The sequence below is a fragment of the Molossus molossus genome, unplaced genomic scaffold (assembly GCF_014108415.1).
Source record: "Molossus molossus isolate mMolMol1 unplaced genomic scaffold, mMolMol1.p scaffold_m16_p_13, whole genome shotgun sequence".
Taxonomy (NCBI): Eukaryota; Metazoa; Chordata; class Mammalia; order Chiroptera; family Molossidae; genus Molossus; species Molossus molossus.
In genome coordinates, this window is record NW_023425348.1 from 45,042,465 (window position 1) to 45,063,269 (window position 20,805).

Genomic DNA, 20,805 nt, shown 5'->3' on the forward strand with positions numbered 1-20,805 from the left:
GAATATGAATATTTAAAGCTTTTTATATTTATTACTAAATTTGCTATCCAAAAGTATGTTGCTAGTTTAGATTCCCAATTTCAGGCATATGACAACCTCTGTTTCTTCATAACCTTGATAGCATCCGGGATAGTGTTTTATACTTTACCTAGCTTTAATGGCAAAAATTGACATCATCTTAGTTTATTTTTATGTTTTTTGTTTGTTTTTGTTTTTTTTTATTCTCATTCAAGGACACTCCTTCAATATTTTGTTCAGATTGAGTGGGAGGGAGGGTGAGAGAGAGAGAGAAACATCGATGTGAAAGGGACACATGGAGTGGTTGCCACCCACACGACCCAACCAGGGCCGAGGACAAACTGGAACCGAGGTACATGCCCTTAGCGGGAACTGAACCTGGGTCTCTCAAGACTGCAGGCCGACATTCTAACCACTGAGCCAAACCGGCCAGGGCTATTTTTATGTTTTTAAGAGTGAAGTGGAACTATTTTCATACAAAGCTAAGTCTTAAAAAAAGAAAAAGATAATCTTCCAACTTTTCTGTGACTCATTAAAACCTCTATAATGTCCCAGGGAGAAGTAGTGAAACCTAGGAGGAGGATGAAAATATGGCAGAATGTGAGTTCCTACTTAGAGTTTCCTCAGTCAAATAATTAAACTATTTACTTCATAAAGTATTGGTTCCTTTATAAGACATCGTATGTTGTCATTTCTATTAAAGTTCCCTGTGGCTCATCTTTAACTTAAACTTTTTCTTTCCTCTTCTCTCAGCCAGAAGTCATTGGATCTGCATTACTGCCTTTGAAAGCTGTCATTCAGTCTGAGCTGCTTTGTTTCAGTGATCAACTTCCAGTGCAAGAGGAAAATGGTCAAACTCCACTTGGTCCCCTCAAGGTATAGATATGATTCCAGCAGTCCAGTATTTATGAAGTACATATTACTGGCTTGTCCTGAGAATATAGTGGTGAATAAGAAAATCAGGGTTGCCCTGGCCAGTTTGGCTCAGTGGTTAGAGTGTCAGCCCATGGACCAAAGAGGCCCAGGTTCCTTTCCTGGTAAGGGCATGTACCTGGGTTGCAGTTTGTCTCTGGCCCCGGTTGGGGTTGTGTGGGTGGCAACCACTCGATGTGTCTCTCTCACATCGATGTTTCTCTCTCACTCTCTCTCTCTCTCTTCCTCCCTCTCCCCCTCCTGCTCTATCTCAAGATAAATGCAAAAATGTCCTCGAGTGAGGATTTAAAAAAAAGGAAAATCAGGGTCTTGCCTGGCTGGTGTGGCTCAGTGGTTGAGCATTGACCCATGCATCAAGAGGTCGCCAATTCGATTCCCGGTCAGGGCACATGCTCAGGTTGTGGACCCGATCCCCAGTGAGGGGCATGCAGGAGGCGGCCAGTTGATATTTTCTTTCATAAATGTCTCTATCTCTCTCCCTCTCCCTTTCTCTCTCTCTAAAATCAGTAAAGAAAAATTATTCAAAAAAGAAAGAAAATCAGGGTCTCTGCTCTTGCAGCTTATATTAAAGTAGGGTAACAGAAGTGCTGTGAAGGAAATACATGGTATGATGTGATAATGAATTCCTGGGAGGAAGTAGGAGGTGGTGGTCAGTTAAGGTTTCTCTAAGGAGTTGACATTTAAGAGAAAGAGGCCACCAAGTAAAAAGCACAGGAAAGGTCATTCTGGAGAAAGGGATAACATCCAAATGCTCTAACGTGAGAATGGGCGTGGTGTTGTCAAGGGACAGAATGCTGGTACAGGACAGTGAGCCAAAAGGGAGAGTGGTAGAAAGTAAGATTAGATGGGCAGGCAGAAGTTATACTATTTAGAGCTTTGTAGGTCAAAATAAAGGGTTTAGATTTTATCCTAAAAGCTAAAAAAAAACATTGAAGCATGAGAATAACTTCTGATTTACATTTTAAAAGATTACTGTGTGGAAAATAGACTGAAGGGGGTAAGAGGAGTAATGGGAAGGTTGTTGGGTTAGTTCAGAAAAGAGATAATTGATGGCTTGGGGTAGAGTATTGACTGAGTTTGTGCCTGGTGAATGAATTCTGATGTATTCATTCATTGGAAGGTTCTTTCCTTGTATTCAGAAGCATCAGAATTTCTTAGGTGGCAGAATTTGAATGTGTGGCTTGTCCTGGTAAGCTTTTAAAATCGGCCCTGGCCGGTTTGGTTCAGCGGTTAGAGTGTCGGCCTGCAGTCCTGAGAGACCCGGGTTCGGTTCCCGCTAAGGGAGCGTACCTCGGTTGCAGTTTGTCCCCAGCCCTGGACAGTTGTGCAGGTGGCAGCCACTCGATGTGTTCCTTTCACATCGATGTTTCTCTCTCTCTCTCTCTCTGTTCCTCTCTCTCCCTCCCACTCTACCTGAACAAAAAATGGAAAAATGTCCTCAGGTGAGGATAAAAAAAATAAAATAAAATAAAAAAATCATCAGAACCAGTCAGGCCTGTGTGGCTCAGTGGATTGACCTCCCATGGACTGAGAGGTCCCAGTTCAATTCCTCCTCAGGGCACATGCCTGGTAGGGGGTGTGCAGGAGGCAGCCAATAGATCTCTTTTTCTCACATTGATGTTTTTATCTCTCTCTCCCTTCCTCTCTCTCTAAAATTCAATAAAAACATATTTAAAAAAATAAAATAACATAAAATCATCAGAGCCATACTTAAAACTTTTCCATGGCCGCTCATCACCCAAAGGATAAAATACAGGGCACACCAGTGACCCCAGCCTACCACTGAAGCCGCCTCTTTTGCAGCTTTCCTACCAGGAGCTATGTCAAATTATGTAAAGACTTGCTAAGGTATCATGCCTCCATGCTTTTGTTCTTGCTTTTCATGCCCTGTCTGCCCTCTTCCGGGTCTTAATAATAATACCATTTAGTTTTAAAAACTTATATGATTATCATTGCAAAAAAATTAACATCACGTTACTCTTCTGCTATCAAAGTTTTATTTTCTTGCTTGCCTAGTTTATTTTGGCCTGCAAGGTTTAAAATCAGAAAGGGGTAAAAATAGAATTGATGGACTAGAAATTGGTTTTATCTTGTCTCTTGAGAGAAGTTTTATTCTGGATAGATTGCTGTTTAGATTCAGCAGAGCAAAAAAATTTTGCTCTGGTTTTTAAATAAAAGAAATAGCAAGTTCCCTTTTTATTTAGTAATTCAGTCTCATAATAGTGACCACTTTTATTCTTCATCATTTCTCTTGCATCTTCTTTTACCTAATATTTTTAACTTTTTAAAAATAATTTCAGACTTAGAGAAAAATTGCAAAAATAGTACAAAGAACTTACATACCCTTTTCCTAGACTCACCAATTATTGACATTTGTCACATTTGCTTTATCGTGTCTGTCTACCTCTTCTTTCTCTCTTTCTCTCTTTCTCCTTTTTGTCTCCCTCTCCTCTACATACACATACACAATTTTTTTTCTGAACTATTTGAGGTTCTGTTACAGACATCATGTCTCTTTTCCCCTTAACTCTGGTGTGTATTTCCTGAGAACAAAGGCTTTATCATGCATAATACTGTATAGTTATTTTTAAAATTAACTTAAAAATGATACTGTATTCTAGCTATAATCCATACTCAAATTTCACCAATTGTGCCAGTACTTCCCTTTGTAGCATTTTTTTTTTCTTCTGGTCCAAGATCATCCATTGCATTTAATATTCTGTCTCTCTAATCTCCTCTAGTCTGAAACAGTTCTACAGCCCTTCTTTGTCTTTCAGTACTTTGATATTTTTTTAAAGTAAGGCCAGTTATTTTGTAGAATATCCTCCACTGGGTTTTTTCTGAATCATTTTTTACTGTGATGATTAAAAAATGATGATTTTTTAACTCTACCTTAACTCCACCATTCCTTTTACATTTATTAATTGGCATTCTACTATCCAGAAGAGTTGGCCTTTCTCCCATATTTGCTTATATTGGTATGGACTCATGGATTCTTACATTATTCAGTTGGTTGTAATCCATTACTATTACTCATTTTGATGCATAAATAGTCCCAGATTTGGCCAGTGGGAGCTCCTTCAACTGGATTTTGTATCCTTAAAATATGTCTCCATCCTTTTCTGAATGTGTCTTTATTTTCTAGCACAAGATAATTTATCTTATATTATTGATAAACTATCTGCCTAGCTTTTCTTAATTCTAATAAGGCAATGTATATGCAGTCTACTTATGTTTTCACTGTTATGGTATTTGTGGATGAATTAATTTATTTCCTAACAATCCACTGCTGCTACATCCAGCTCCAAAATTCTGGTTCTGATTCTAGAAGAGATTCCTACTAATGCTCTTTCTTTTGTGTTCTATAGGTAACTGTGGAGCTTGTTATAGATAACAAGGATTTCACTGGTGTTAAGACTAAGTTAAATAGTAGCACCCAGCATACCCCACTTTCTGCTCTTACAAGCCCAGATAAGAAACTACTAGAACCTAGCAAACATGTTACCTGTACCAAAAATTCACAGAGCCTAAATCAAGTTTATGAAGAAACTGCAGAGGAAGAACAGAATTTGATGCTCCCCAACCCAACACCACCAAGCCGTGTTGCACCAAATCCTTCAACCTTCGTGGTTATGCCAGCTTCTCACAATTTAGTAAATCAGACAAATGGGTCAGCCAAGGACAGTGATTTGCTGTTGCATGTGCTGTTGATGGTGCCAGATGGAAAAGATTTCTTTACTGGAGAATCTGAGAAACAACCACCATGCAATGTTTATTTAAATTGCAAACTCTTCAGCACAGAGGAAGTCACGAGATCTGTCATTGCATGGGGTACAACACAACCAGTCTTTAACTTTTCTCAGGTAACTTTATACATATCTTAATATTTCATATCAATTAGGGATGTATGTGGGTGGGAGACAGGTATGTTTCCCAAATCATAATGCCACTGTAGAAGAAATCTAGAATGTTCAGACTGGGAGGGACCTTTTATAATTTTCTTGTGTGTAGTTGAAGTCCCACTATTAGGTGGAAAGAGAAAAAGATATTTTCAAACTTTTTGTATCTTTCTATCTCTTCTGTCTCAGTTCCCCACTATTTCTTTTTTTTATTTAATTTTTTATATATTAATTTATTTTTGTTATAGATGTTTCTCATTTTTCTCCCATTGACACCCTCCTCCCCTTCCCCCCCCCACCCCATCCCCAGCTTTGTTGTCCATGCTCATTGGTCATGCATACATGCATGCAAGTTCTGTGGTTTATCTCTGCCCCCACAAACCCCTCCTCCTCTGAGGCCTGTCAGTCTGTACCCCACCTCTATGTTAATTTTGTTCAGCAGTTTGTTTAGTTCATTATATTCCACAAATAAGTGAGATCATGTGATACTTGTCTCTCTGCTTGGCTTGTTTTGCATAGCATAATACTCTTCAGGTCCTTCCATGCTATCTCAAAGGATAAGAGATCTTTCTTTCTTACAGCTGCATAGTATTCCATTGTGTACATGTACCACAGTCCCCACTATTTCTTTTGCCTGAATTCTGAGTTCTGTACCTTGCTGCTTCTTCCAGGACTTTATCCGTTAAACTTCCCCTTTTTCTTTCTGTTTCTCCAATCCCTCCTTTATCTTTTTATTTACTTATTTTTTTTTCTCACTCTGATTTATTCCTCCACTTATTTCAATACTCATTTTACTTTATTTCTCTGTAGAATTTCATGCTAATGTTTACTTTTCTTTCTCAATTTTTGTAATTCTGTTCTCTTATTTTCTTCCTGGCATAACAACTGTCCTTTTATAGTTAATGAGCCAGTAGGAAAAGAGTGGTGACACCAACACTTCTCTCTTTTATCTTTAATTATTGCTGCTCCTATTCATTATTCTATTCTTTAAATTCTTCCTAACCAACCTTCTTTTCTCCACAGTCACCATACTCCCATAGCTTTAACTCTCATTTGCATGAAGATGGCTTCCAAATCCACACTTCTTTGTAGGCCAGACATTCCCCTCTAATTTCAGACCTCTGTGTCTAACTGCCTGCAATTTGTCACCACCTGGATGCCTCAGAAGCATTTTATACGTGGCACCTAACAACCTGGCATATCACAAGTATTCAGTAAAGATGTGTACATAAGTCTGGCAGGTGTGGCTCGGTGGTTGAGCTTCGACTCATGCACCAAGAGGTCACTGGTTCAATTCCAGGTCAGGGCACATGCCTAGGTTGTGGGCCCGATCCCCAGTGGGGGAGGCGGCCAGTCGATGTTCTCTCTCATCAATGTTTCTGTCTCTCCCTTTCCCTTCCTCTTTCTCTCAAATCAATAAAGAAACAAAAAAATTTTTTTAAAGATGGGTACATGAAAGAAGGAATTCAAATGTGTCCAAATCTAAATTTATTCTTCTTATTAAATCTGTTTTTCTTCCTCCTGTCTGCCCTAATTCATATTATAATTTACTCAGAAACCCAACTAGAACCTAAAAGTTGACTCTTTCTTACATAATTACTCACCAAGTCCAATAGATGCTGCAAACTTAATTATCTCTGGAATAAATCCTCTTATCTTCACTTCATTGCCATTGCTTTCATTCAGGACCCTATGCTCATCCTAAATAGTCCTTAGACTGTTCCACCTGTTTCTGCTCATTCTCTGTTCATTCCTTCTTCTATGTACCTCTGAAACACTAACCTGAATATTTTACTCCTCTGCTTCAAGCCTTTCAGTCTTCCTCATGGCCTTCAAATTCTTAGTTTTAACTACAAAGACCCCTTAAGAACTGTCCAGTTTTCACTCTCCAGTTTTCACTCTCCAGTTTTTACTCTCCAGTTTTCACTCCACTCTTCCCTTCATACTGGATGGTCTAGCTATGCTCAGCTACTTGCAGTTTGCTGAATATTCCTTTTTCGTACCTCTGTGTCTTTGTATGTGCTTCTGCCTGGAATTTTTTTCTCAATTTTCATGACTCCCATTAGGCAGAGCTTTTTGTACTACTTAACTCCTGCTTATCCTTAAGATTTAGGTTTACTTTCTCCCATAAGCTCTTTCTAAAATCTCCCTGTTTATAGTAGTTTGATGTGTTCTACTTTTATTTCTTTATATATATGTATCTATTTTGGGTTTCAGGGAACAGAAATGTGCTCAAGATACTTTATGTAATTGGAGTTTCTTAGATGAATACAAAAGTAGATCTGTTCTGGTTGTCTGCCCTTCTGATTTCACCCTTTTGCCTCTTGTGTTTTCTATTGGTTTCATCACTAGGGTTTCTCTCTCCTTTGCTGTTACAGTTGTTCTGAGGTTGGGTTCCTTCAAATCAAGGGGCCCTTGATCCTATCATTACTTTGATTGACCTGCTCTTGACTCTGGAGCTCTGGTTCTCTTTGTGATTTTTCTTTTTTCTTTCAAATGACAGCTGGCTGGCCAATTCTGGAGTAATTTTGCACCAAAAATCCAGATGAACAATTGGCCTATTTACCATATCACCTATTGGGCAGAGCTTTTTGCACTGGGCCTTACCACCCAACCAGCTGCCCTTTGATCAGGTGCTCAACGCTTGTCCAGTTAGTAGTCATTTCTATTGCAGGGGTTTACAACTGGGTCATTTTGCCTTATGAAGATTGAATAAGCTTGACAGGTACCATGATTGACATGTCTGACAACTTTCTCTCTGTGTCCCTGAAGCCCCCTCTATATGAGCTTTATCATTAGAGAACTCATGCCATTTTTTGTATTTAGCCTTTATATATGTTGGTCTCTGACACCAGACTGCGACTTCAGACTGAAGATGTAAGTTGGATTTTATTTTAATGTCTTTAGCTCCTAGCACTGTGCAAGGCACACAGTAGGATTTCAGTAAATGTGTGTTGAATAAAAGTATAAATTAATTATTTTGTTTCAGATGTGGGCTTTGATTTTTGTTTTTTGTTGTTCCTCTCCCCAGGTGATTCCTGTCTCTCTGTCTCCCAAATACTTGGAAAGACTTAAGAATAATGTGATGGTAATTGAAATTTGGAACAAGGTGCGGAGCCCAGGACAGGACAAGCTGCTCGGGCTGGTGAAACTCCCCCTCCATCAGTTTTACATGTCATTCAAGTAAATAGAATCTTTTGAAGTGTTCTTTATTTTACATCTTTAATCTTGTATGGACTGAAGAGGAATTCTTTTGGTTTGCAAACATGGCTAGTCCTGTAATTCCTTGGAGTACTTTTTTTAATTTCATCATAGTTTCTGCTCTTTCTCCTATGGTAAAGCAGTCTTACAGGTACTACTTACCATTTTTCAGGTCTTATTTTAAGAACTTTACCCCATCGAGTCATTTAATCCTCACAATCCTCTGAAGCAGGTAACTTTTATTTTTCCTATTTTACTAATGAGTCAACAGAGGCACAAAGAAGTTAAATAACATGTCATACATATCACAAATAGTAGAATAGATTAGAACCCAGAGAGCCTGGCTCTAAAGACCACTCTGTTCACCACGAAGTTGAGCTGCAAAAGGTTATCACGTCTCAAAACTAATGGTTTATCTTTCTGTCACAAAACTTGTGTTGTTTGCATCAGCTATTTGCAAGATTTCTATACTGAGTATTGTCTTTTAGACCTTCAGATTTGATTACTGTGCCTCACTTGTCACCATCCAACACCTAGATGGGGTATTGATGTATCTGAAGGCAATTTCTTTTTTTTTTTATCCTCACCCGAGGACATTTTTCTATTCTTTGTTCACATAGAGCTGGAGAGAAAGAGAGAGAGAAACATCGACGTGAAAGGGACACATCGAGTGGCTGCCTCTCGCATGACCCACCCAGGGCTGGGGACAAACTGCAACCGCAGTATGCGCCCTTGGCGGGAACCTAACCCGAGTATCTCTGGACCACAAGCTGACGCTCTAACTGCCGAGCCAAACCGGCCAGGGCTGAAGGCAATTTCTATCTTCAGTACACACTGTTCATTTTCTGTTTTGATTCAAGGTACTGATTTTTAATTATTTTAACCCTGACCTCTTTCCTAACAGCCTTCTCATGGATCTGTATTTTAAATGTTGTGTTTTATATTTTACAAAGAACACTGTTATGGGCACTATCTCATGTGAACCTTTCTATAACTGCAGGAGGTATTATCATTATCCCCATTTTACAAATGAGGAAACGTGTCCTTTAATTTGAAGAAGAAAACCTCATTGGCTTTCTTTTTATCATCTGTAAAATGAGTATGGGGACAGATCATCTATTTCCTTCTTGGAGCAATTGTGAGAATCCAGTGAGAAAATAAATGAGTAAGCCTTCTGTGAATGGTTAAATACTTAAGATGCTAACAGTGGAAAGGATAGCCAGGCTAAGGAGTACTGCTGGAATCATGGATGCCACTGCCAACTGAAGACTGGGCTTTTTTCCCCCTTTTTTAGTTGTGATATTAGTTTGGTCTGGTATTCCCCTTTTCTTCTCATTTCATTAGACCCCATTATCTCTGCTGAGAGAGAGCATAAAACAATACTAGGTACCAGTAATTGTGCACTTACCTAAATATACCAAGCATCATAGTTGGTATTTTATATTTATTACCTCAGTTTACTCATAACAACAGCCTTTTGATGGAAGTTTTGTTACCTACATTTTGCAGATGAGGAAACAGAAAGGTTAAATTGATTACTTAGTGTCATACAGCAAGTAAGGGATGGAGCTAAGACCCAGCATGGTGTAATGAAGAGCACTTGTACTTTTTTATTATCTGTTGATAGTGGATAATATCAACCGTTGCAGTGTTAGAAGGATTATAGAAACTCTATAAAGTACTTATCACAGAGTAACCACTCAGTAGATGGTATCATTGGTAATATTAACCAAATTTTAACTGCCAGACTCCAAAGTCCATACTTTTTTTAATTGACCACACTGCCTACCTGTAAAGTAATGCAATCCAACTAGCCTATACTGAGATTGTGCTCAATCCTAAACACTGGGTTTCAGATCACGATGATACCAAGATAAATCAGACACATTCTCTGCCCTCAAATTGCTATATTTGGAACTTAACTGCCTGGTAATTTTTTAAAAAATCCTCACCCAAGGATATGTTCATTGATTTTTAGAGAGAGAGCAAGGTGGGGGGAGAGAGAGAGAAACATCCATGTGAGAGAGAAACATTGGTTGCTTTCTGAATGCACCCCAACCAGGGATAAGGGGATCAAATTCACAACATAGTCCTGACCGGGAATCAAACCCACAACTTTTGGTGTGTGGGACAACACTCCAATCAACTGAGCCACCTGGCCAGACCCTGCCTGGTAATTTTTATTTGATGGGTTATGGATAGAATCATATGTTTTCTTAAACCACCATTACTTTTCTAGTTGTAGATCCATTGTTAACAAACTGAGAAAACAAGCCAAGAAATGAAGCAACTATGAGTGATTGATGATTGTTATTTGCTCATGTACAATTTCTTTCCATTTAGAGATCCCAAGATTTCTCGCATGCTGCTTGATGCTCAGTACCCAGTTGTTGCCGTTGACAGCTACATGCCTGTGATTGATGTGTTCTCAGGCCAGCAAAACGGGAGTCTTCGAGTCTTTTTAGCTATGGGTTCTTCAGATCAAATAATAGCACTACAAAGATTAAAGAATGAAGGAGGAACACTTCCTCCCTTCAGCCCTAGGCCAGCTCATTTACTGGACCAGCCATCTAAAGCATCCATTGCTATGGTAGTGACTGAACACTTGATTGTGTTTATACGTATTGTGAAATGATTATCACAGTCAATCAAGCTAATTAACATATCCGTCACTTTACCTAGTTACCTTTGTGTGTGTGTGGTGAGAATACTTAGATCTACTCTCTTAGCAATATTTAAGTACATAATCTCATTTTATCTTGCATGTTTTAGTGAAACCATTTCCTTAAATCCTTATTTTAGTAGTGAAAGGCTTAACAAAAGAACATACTTGTACTTCATTGCTTGCTATAGATCAAAGGAATCATTGCTATTTTTCTTTTATGGTTTAAATGGATGCCTGTGTTCCCTCTGAGCTCCTTGAATTTATAAAGAAAATCTAATTGGACAACCAGATCTTAATCCTCTAATTTACTAACTTACTTGCCTTTTTAAAATATTAGGATGAACCTTAGCTGCCCTAAAAAAATAATCTCAATTTAAAGTGAGGATAAAAAAAGAAAAAACTATTAGGAAAGTATCTATTAGTAGGTTATTGTTTATTTGTTATGAACTCTAAACTTTCTGCTTTTATTATATATTAGTGTTTATCAATAGACAGTAGTGTTTTATTTTAAAATGACATAAAATCACAAAGTCACCTATATTCCCAGGTCGTCTTAGGTGTTACATGACCCTCACATTGCAGTGTTATTCACTCTGAGCACAAAAGTCCTTGAAATGTTGGATATCAACAAATAACAGTTGTTTTTTCTCTTACATTCCTAAGTCCCTCATCCAGTTCAGCATCTGCAGAATTGAATTATTAAATTACTATAATACTGTATGGCCAAATTAAGTAGGTACTATAATTTGGAGAGGTTGTTTGTTTGTTTCCTATATTTTTCTTCTCTGGGAGATCAAATTGTAAGTGTTCTGTTTCCTTTAAGGAAGGTTTTGGAGCAGGTATCACTAACATGTGTTTTTAGATTTCAAAGCAAAGACCTAATGCAATCTCTGTCCCAAATTTATTGAATGTTAAATATGTATAAATCATACAGTCTGGCCCTTATCTTAGACCTGAATTCTGTCTTTGAATATTCCCAGTAATCAGTTACCTAGTGTCTGCTGAAGCTGTATAGAATAGAGGTAAAGAACTTTGGCTCTGGAATCAGACTACCTGGATTCGAACCCTGGTTCCACTGTTAATAGCTATGCATGTTAAATTAGCTAGTGTAAGTGAAGGGCTTAATAGAGTGCCTGGCTCTTGGTAAGCAGTAACTACATAATTATTAGTAGAAGTACCTTCAGTAACAGTGTATTCACTACCTACCCAAGTAGTCCTTACCACTAACAAACAGTTTTGATATTATTCCTAACTTCATTAAAAATAGTAATTAAGTAAACTAATACCTGTTTGCTTCAAGTGTATATTCTGTATTTTATTAAGGAAATAGCCTTGTATTCTTAAGTGTACTGAGAATTAGTAATAGATGTTAAATTTTATCAAATGCCTTTTTAGCTTTTATTGAGATAATCATGTGTTTTTTCTTTATTTCATTAGTGTACTGGATTATATTTATGGATTTCATAGTATTAACCCAGTCTCACAGTCTAAAATAAATCCAGGTTGATCTGATTACTAAGATCATTTGTGAGATTTATACACATGAAAATTAAGTATCTCTTTTAGTATAGGCCAATTAATTATGCTTATTTCTTCATCTGTACTCAGACTTCATAGAGAAGCAAGAATATTCTAAGCAAGTTACTCTTTAAATCTCACCAGTATCTCTCTCTCTCTTTTGTTTAATAGGTAGAAGACCAAGGAAATGGATTGATGGAGCACCACTTTGAGCTCCATGTAGACAAGGTTAAAGGGCTAGTCCCCCTTCAGGCAACAGTCTGGGGAGAAGCCGATTGTTATGTTCAATACTACTTTCCAGTTCAAGACTCACAGGCCAGTATGCTAAAAGGACCTGAGTTCCTTGAAAATGGTAGGTTTGGGACATTAGGCCTTCTCATTCTTGTATAATTCTCTTATTGGATATATGTAGGAATTTTTTTTTTTTCCTGAGTGAATTTTGTGTTCCTCAATGTTTCAAGTCTTTCCTGTGCACTACAGGAGATAGGCTAAGTGTTTATTTTACTTTTCTTAAAAATTTTTGTAACTTTTTATTTTGATTTGACTTCAAATTTATGGAAAATTTGCAAAAATAGTATAAAGAACTTCTGTATACCTTTTACTTAGATCCATCAATTATTTACGTCATGTCCCATCTTATATCATTTACATGAGTACTCACTCTTGCATCTATAAACATGCAGTTGATCCTCATTATCCATGGAAGTTATATTCTATAAAGTCTTTATTTTTATTTTATCTTTTTAATCCTCACCTGAAGACATTTTTGTATTTATCTTCAGATAGAGTAGGAGGGAGGGAGAGAGAGAAACATCAGTGTGAGAGAGACACATCAACTGGTTGCCTCCCACACAACCCCGACCAGGGCTGGGGACGAACCACAACCGGGATACGTGCCCTTGACTGGAATTGAACCCACGACTCTTTGGTTCATGGGCCAACACTCTTAATTGCTGAGCCAAACCGGTCAGGGCAAAAGTGAGGGTGGCAACCACTCGATATGTCCCTTTCACGTCGATATTTCTCTCTCTCTCTCCCTCCCCACTCTATCTGAACAAAAACTGGAATGTCCTTGAGTGAGGATTAATAAAAATAAATAAAACACCACAAGATACCACCACATACACTATAGTTTTAAGAAAAGAAGAAAGAAAAAGACTAGTTAAGTGTTGGCAAAGATGTGGAGAAATTGGAACCCTTATTCATTGTCCACCAATAAAGGGATCTTTTTCTTCTGTATTATGATGAGACCTTAGGTATCATAGCTGCTAGGGAAATGGGCCTTAATAGGGCTAACAGTCTGAAAATATAGATTCTGGTTCCAGGTCTGTGATCGACTAGTTCTAAGACCTTATCTTCATCTGTGAAATAGGAGTAATAATACCTGCTTTGCTTTCTTTGTAGGAATATTGTGAGGACGAAATTGAATAATATTGAACATTGACATATTATCTCACTACATATGAAACACTAAATGATATCTTGGATTATTCTGAATTGCTTTTCTTTTCCAAAGGAATCACTCTGAAGCCTTTCAGATCTGCAACCACACTCTGTGTTCCAGACCCCATCTTTAATAGTGAGCACCATCACTCTCTCCTATTGCCAACTGAAGTTCCAGTGCAAAGGCTCCTCCTCAGTGCCTTTTCTGCACAAGCACTTGTGCCTGGAAATGGAGTCCACTTTGAAATCTGGTGCAGGTAGTGTGGAGAACTCAATCCTGTGCCTAGGAAGGGAATACACAAGCATAGAGCATACTTCCCATAACCAATCTAGGTTGAATTTAAGGAAACTAAGCAGTCCGTTCTGCCCTTTTTTTTTTTTTATATTACTGTGTTTGTTAGTGATGTGTGTCCAGATTTTATTGAAATCTGTTGAATTATTAGGCTCTTGGGAGCAGTTATACCTTATACTTCTAACCACTACTTACAATTATAAGTAAAATTCTATCAGTTTTACCTCCTAGTGTCTCTCAAATGTATTAGTCACCTTTTTCTGATTATCTTACTGTTTTATTTAGTTCAGGCCTACATCATATTATGCCTAAATTACTATAATAGTTTTGTAGACTCACTTTTTGTAATCTGTTCTTCCCACCACGAGAAGAGTAGCCGTCATAAAATATAAATCCACTCATGTCACACACTTTGGTAATTTTCAGGAAAATAATGGCATTAAAACAAGTGTTCAGGTTGTGGGCCAAATTCCCAGAGGCGGGCATGCAGGAGGTGCCAGTCGATGTTCTCTCTCATCAATGTTTCTATCTCTCTCTCCCTCCCCCTTTCTCTCTGTCTAAAATCAGTAAAGAAAAAAAAGTTATTTCTAAACATAGTTTGCCAGGATTGTCACAATATGTGTTATTGGGAATTTTTTATAAACTTTTCAACAATAAAAACTATCCAATGTCATTATAAAAAAAACAACAAAAAAACAAATGTTCAACTTTCTTCTTTGTATCCCCACCCCCAAGAAACCAACTCAAATGACCAAGAGAGTATACATTTAAAGAGACAAGAAGCAGCACCAAGAACAGAAGTAGGGAAGAGTACCAGCCACTTGCCAGAACCTTTTCCTAAAAAGAATCAGGTGGAATTAGGTTTAATAACTTTGTGATCTAATAACGGGATATTTTACCTCTCTGGTGTGGCTCAGTGGATTGAGGTCCCAGTTTGATTCCTGGTAAGGGCACATACCCACATTGCAGGCTCAGTCCCCAATGAGGGGGTGTGCATGAGGCACCTGATCGATGTTTCGCACATCGACGTTTTTATCTTCCTCCCTTCCTCTCTCTAAAAAAAAATCAATAAAAACTTATTTTTAAAAAATGGGATGTTTTGAGATGAGAGGGAAATAGTGTAGGTACTAATGGATTCTCATTACGCCTCCAAATTTAAGGGGTTTGGGCCTGAAGACATAAAAGAGAATGGGACTGTTCTACCTGGAACCACTTTGCTACTGCAGGATGGATACTTTAGGAGTGATGACTCCCAAAGGCCCAGGCCAGATGCACATATCTCAAACAGAAAGACTGTGGAAGCTGGGATTTGTCCTGAACACAGAATAATTTATGGGATTCCACCTCCACATAATGGGCAATAAATCCAGCCAGACATAACCATAGCTTTATACCACAAATACAGATCAGGCTCCAAAGATACCTAGATACTGAAAGTTGATCCCTAGGGCAGACTGAATCATTCATCCGCCTAATTATTCCAACTCATAGCTTGTGCTTTTGTGGCTTACAGGTACTATTATCCTATTGTGAGAGACCAGATGGTCGCCAAAGGAACCTTACCATTATCGAGGATCTGTGCCATGGTAACCATGCAGCACCGTGAGGATGTGGGAATACAGACCTTTAATCTCCCTTTAACCCCCAGGCTTGAGAACAGGAAAGAACTGAGGAACCAATCATCAGGTAATTGAAGACTGTTTTTGTCTTTCCCTTTCAAAGTCAATATACATAAATATCTTTCTCTCTAAATTAGTGATTCTTCATGTTTTGTGGTACTCACCCTTCTAAGATTCTGATGAAAACTATGAGATATCTTTTCTTAGAAAAATTAGTGTAGACTATACATTGCAAATTTTGCATACAATTTTAGAAAATGCATAGTTCGTTAGACTGTCCATATAAATATTGCTTGTCTCATTTCACCATTAAATTCAGTGTTTAATAAGTCCTTGCAGCCTAAATCCTAAGTATTATATAGCTATACTCAGAGCATTATTATTCCTAGGTGACATAAGCAGAAGTGGGATTGGTGGTTTATAATTAGCATGAACTAGGAATTCACTGTAATGGAGGAGAAGGTTAGGATTTAAAGTTGGAAAGAATTAATTAGAATTTGAAGTTTTGAATTATATCCTAATGGTTCCAGTGGGATGACCCACCCTCCAAGTACACAACATAATAGATAACTAGGATTAGTCTCCTAAATTACATACACACTTGCTGGAGAGTGTCTGTGAAATAAAAGGTTTTATCTTGCCATGATTAAGATTGAGTATTTCCTCCTGATGCTCACTGATCAGCTTGTTCTGTTGTCCCTTAAAACTTTTCCTGAAATGTGGTAGTGGGACAGTGGATTAAAAAAAAAGAGAGAGAGAGAGCCCTGGCCGGTTTGGCTCAGCGGTTAGAGCGTCGGCCTGCGGTCCTGAGAGACCCGGGTTCGGTTCCCGCTAAGGGCGCGTACCTCTGTTGCAGTTTGTCCCCGGCCCTGGTCGGTTGTGTGGGTGGCAGCCACTCAGTGTGTTCCTTTCACATCGATGTTTCTCTCTTTCTCTCTCTCTCTCTGTTCCTCTCTCTCCCTCCCACTCTACCTGAACAAAAAATGGAAAAATGTCCTCGGGTGAGGATTAAAAAAAAGAGAGAGAGAGAGATGGCATGTGAAGAGTGTTTTCAAGTGGTGGTGGTAGGAGGGTGATAGAAATAGAAGAATATGAAGAAAACCTTTTAAAGGTTTAAAAAGAGCCAGTGGGGCTCAGTGGTTGAGCACTGACCCAGGCACCAAGAAATTGCCAGTTTGATTTCTGGTCAGAGCACATGCCCAGATTGTGGGCTAAATCCCCAGTGCAGGGATGTGGCCAATTGATGTTCTCTCTCATTAATGTTTCTATCTCCCTCTCCTTCTCCCTCTCCCAAGTCTGTAAAAATAATAAGGAGTTTAGAAAATCTGGAAGTTTTGCCTTTGATAGTTGTATAATCTTGGCAGGCAATTGAATCTCTGAGTCATAGATTCATAGATATAAAGTAGAAATAATAACTAGTGTTAAGTCTTTATTAATAGGAAATACAGTACAATAATATAATGTGTTTCTGACCATGGATAGATTCTGTCACTGCTAAGGCTCGTTATTCATAGGATTATAGTGTTTATTCTATACTTCTTCCTTCCTGACCAGGATTTGGGGCTCGATAAAACAGAGATTCTTCCAACCCACCTTTTTAATCTTTTTTTTTTCCCTTTTGACCTCATTCTACAGGTTTACTTGATGTGGGCCTGAGGTACAGGCGTACTCTAAGGACAGCAGAGGGAGTTCTTGCTGGCCGAGCTGTCTCTATCTCAGTCCAGATTATCAGAGCCTGTGGTCTGCAAGCAGCAGCCAAGTAAGTCCCCCTTAGAAAAGTAATTCTCGCCCTGGCCGGTTTGGCTCAGCGGTTAGAGCATCCACCTGCGGTCCGGAGAGACCCGGGTTCGGTTCCCGCTAAGGGCATGTACCTCTTTTGCAGTTTGTCCCCGGCCCTGGTTGGTCATGCGGGTGGCAGCCACTCGATGTGTCCCTTTCACGTCGATGCTTCCCTCTCTCTCTCTTCCTCTCTCTCCTTCCCACTCTGTCTGTACAAAAAATGGAAAAATGTCCTCGGGTGAGGATAAAAAAAAGAAAAAAGAAAAGTAATTCTCAAACATTTTCCCATTGCAGTCTGTAAGATATATGATGCTCAGATACTCAAAACTTTCTTGTATACAATTTCCAGTTAATTAACTAAAACTCTACTGTTTTCTTTCTTTAAGAAAGCATATAAGAATATGAGTGAATAAATCACTTGCAAACTTTGCTATTTTTAACTGTTATTAGCAATTTAGTTTTTTAACTCTGTCCAACAACTTTATCCTCAACCCTACTTAAGCACTTATTCCCACAGTCACACCCTACATCCTTAAAACATGCCAGGACCAATCATTATAACTCTTTTATAATCTCATGTTCCGTCTTTGGGTTCCAGCTTCTTTTTTTCTAGCTTATTCCCTTCCCCTTCAAGTCTCTTCTCAATACAGAAGCCAATTATCCTGAGAAAACTTAAGTCAGATCTTGACACACCTCTATTTAAAATCCACCAGTGACTTTCCATCTCATTCAAAGTAAAAGCCAAACTCCTTAAAATGGCTGTAAGACTCCACATGATCTGACCCCAATATATTTTTTTTAATCCTTACCCAAGGATATTTTTCTGTTTATCTTCAGATAGAGTGGGAAGGAGAGAAAGGGAGAGAGAGAAACATCAGCGTGAGAAGGACACATTGACTGGTTGCCTCCCACATGACCCCAACCAGGGCCAGTGACAAACTGCAACTGAGGTACATGCCCTTGGCCTAAATCAAACCCATGACTCATTGGTTCGTGGGCCAGGGTGCTACTGCTGAGCCAGGGCCTGACCCCCTTATCTTAATGACCTCATCTCTTCCTGCTTGTCTTCACTCTGCCCTTTCCACTCCAGCCACTGGTCTGCTGCTTCTGAACACACCAAGCTTATTTTCCTCTTGGGGCCTTTTTCTTGCTATTTTCTCTGCCTGGAGCACTGTTTCTATATACAACAGCTTGGCCCTTTTTACGCCCTTCAGGTTTTTGCTCATACTTCTTTCTGCCTCAAAAATTCTTCCTTTCATCCACTAAACAAACTCCTATTTTCTTTTAAGATTTTGCAGCTTCTTTGCAGCCTTCCTTTATGTCTACGTGTAGACAGAATTGGTACTTTGTCATTTGTCTATGAGTACATTGGTTGCAGCACATATCACTCTGTTTACATTATTTACATACGTGAGTTTTCTCCTACTAGGCTTGTGGGTTCCTCTAGTCACACACACTGACTGAAGTCCTTTAATCCCACCACCACCACATAAGCGTAGTTCTAGCACATAACAGGTGCTCTCAGTAAGAAAGAGAACTAATTCATATTTCTGCTGCAGACTAGTTCACTTGGACATGAGTTTAAGAAAGAAGAAGCCAGTGCTCCTTACCTTTTCCCTTATAACTTAGAATCAGATTATTTGCGTTTAATTTCCTAGTCTCTAAATAACTAATTGAATTACTACCCATGTGAGACTGATGCTGAAACAGCTGGTAAAATGTTCAGTCTAGTTAATAGTTTTCCTCACTAAATTCTCCAAATAGACTTTTTAAATAATTGCTCAAGAACATTTTACTGTTAATGTAAGTGATACAACGGCAGTTTTTTAAATCATATCACTCTCACATTTAAACTTTTGATGGTTTCCCATTGTCAGTAGCAGTGGTCTCCTAATTTTAACTGTGTATTCCTATTAATGGAAAAAATAAAAATTTAGCATACCCTCCAAGTATGTGTGTACTTATTCATGTATAAATTGTCTTCATGTGCCCGGCCAATATGGCTCAGTGGTTGAGCATAGACCCATGCACCAAGAGGTCGCTGGTTCGATTCTCGGTCAGGGCACATGCCCAGTTTGTGGGCCCAATCCCCAGTGGGGGGCATGCAGGAGGCAGCCAGTCAGTGTTCTCTCTCATCGATGTTTCTATCTCTTCCTCTCCCTTCCTTTCTCTCTAAAATCCATAAAGAAAAAAAAGGCTTTTCTATTTTGTTAGTTAGATTTTTTTGTTGTTGTTCATTGGATACAGAGAACAGACTGACAACTGTCAGAAGGGAAGCTAGTTAGCTGGCTGTGTGAAAAAGGTGAAGGGTTTAAGCAAAAAAAAAAAAAAGAAAAAGAAAAACTCACAGATACAGATAACAGTATGGTAATTACCAGATAGAAGGGGCATAGGGAGAGGTAGAAAAGGGTAAAGGGGGGATAAATGGTGACAGAAGAAGACTTAAGTTTGAGTGGTGAACACACAAGACAGTATAGAGATGATGTGTTACGGAATTGTACACTTAAAACTTACATAATTTTATTTAACCAATGTCACCCCAATAAATTCAATAGAAATTAGAGAGAGAGAGAGAGAGGTAAGTTAAATTACCAAAAAAAAAAAGTCTTTTCACTCCCCGTAGGTAGGTTCTCTGCTTTGTATGTATTATCTAATATAATTTTTAAAACAATGAATAATTTATTCTTTTTCTAAAATTTATTAGCTAGAGTGGAAGGGAGGGCGTAGGGGAGAGAGAGAGAAACATCAATTGGTTGCCTCCTTCATGGCCCCAACCAGGGCCAGGGATTGAACTTGCAACCCAGATACGTACCCTTGACTGAGAATCGAACCCACAACTCTTCAGTCTGAGGGCAGATGCTCTAACCACTGAGAAAACCAGCCAGAGCAATTTATCCTTTTTTTTTATCCTTACCCGAGGACATTTTTTCATGTTTTTGTTCAGATAGAGTGAGAGGGAGAGAGAGGGAGCGAGAGAAACATCGATGTGAAATGTACGTATCGAGTGGCTGCCACCCACATGACCCAACCAGGGCCGGGGACAAACTGCAACCGAAATACGTGCCCTTAGTGGGAACCAAACCTGGGTCTCTCTGGACCGCAGGCCAGTGCTCTATAACTGCTGAGCCAAACCAGCAAGGGCAAATTATCCTTGCTTTTTAGCCACTGCTAACATTTGATTTATTTTCATCTCATTCTTTCTAGACATCATATATATTTTATAGTGTTCTATGGTATGGACACACACCAGTCTACTATTAATGATCATTTAGCTTTAATTTCTTTAGAAATGAAATTGCAATAATCATCCAAATATACACACATCTTTAGTATCTATTGTCCTTATGCTATCCTTATTTTAGCAAATAGGAAACTGAAACTTGGAAGAAGCTGAATAACTTGTCTGAGATCACACATTAAATGGTGCAGCCAGAATTC

At 38.6% G+C, this 20,805-nt stretch overlaps 1 protein-coding gene across 14 annotated transcripts in view; it reads left to right on the top strand.

Moving 5' to 3' along the window:
• The window catches only part of C2CD3 (C2 domain containing 3 centriole elongation regulator), a 156,216-nt gene that overhangs the window by 59,830 nt on the left and 75,581 nt on the right, over nucleotides 1-20,805 (top strand). For 12 of the 14 annotated variants that reach the window (XM_036258605.1, XM_036258603.1, XM_036258602.1 and 9 more), the window contains 9 exons: nucleotides 574-618; nucleotides 772-894; nucleotides 4,320-4,814; nucleotides 7,882-8,033; nucleotides 10,395-10,641; nucleotides 12,406-12,586; nucleotides 13,751-13,934; nucleotides 15,483-15,655; nucleotides 17,224-17,347. In XM_036258605.1, coding sequence (XP_036114498.1) covers nucleotides 574-618; nucleotides 772-894; nucleotides 4,320-4,814; nucleotides 7,882-8,033; nucleotides 10,395-10,641; nucleotides 12,406-12,586; nucleotides 13,751-13,934; nucleotides 15,483-15,655; nucleotides 17,224-17,347 — 1,724 coding nt within the window. The remainder of the gene's footprint in view (nucleotides 1-573; nucleotides 619-771; nucleotides 895-4,319; nucleotides 4,815-7,881; nucleotides 8,034-10,394; nucleotides 10,642-12,405; nucleotides 12,587-13,750; nucleotides 13,935-15,482; nucleotides 15,656-17,223; nucleotides 17,348-20,805) is intronic. The other 2 variants (XM_036258608.1, XM_036258617.1) reach the window with 2 other exon arrangements.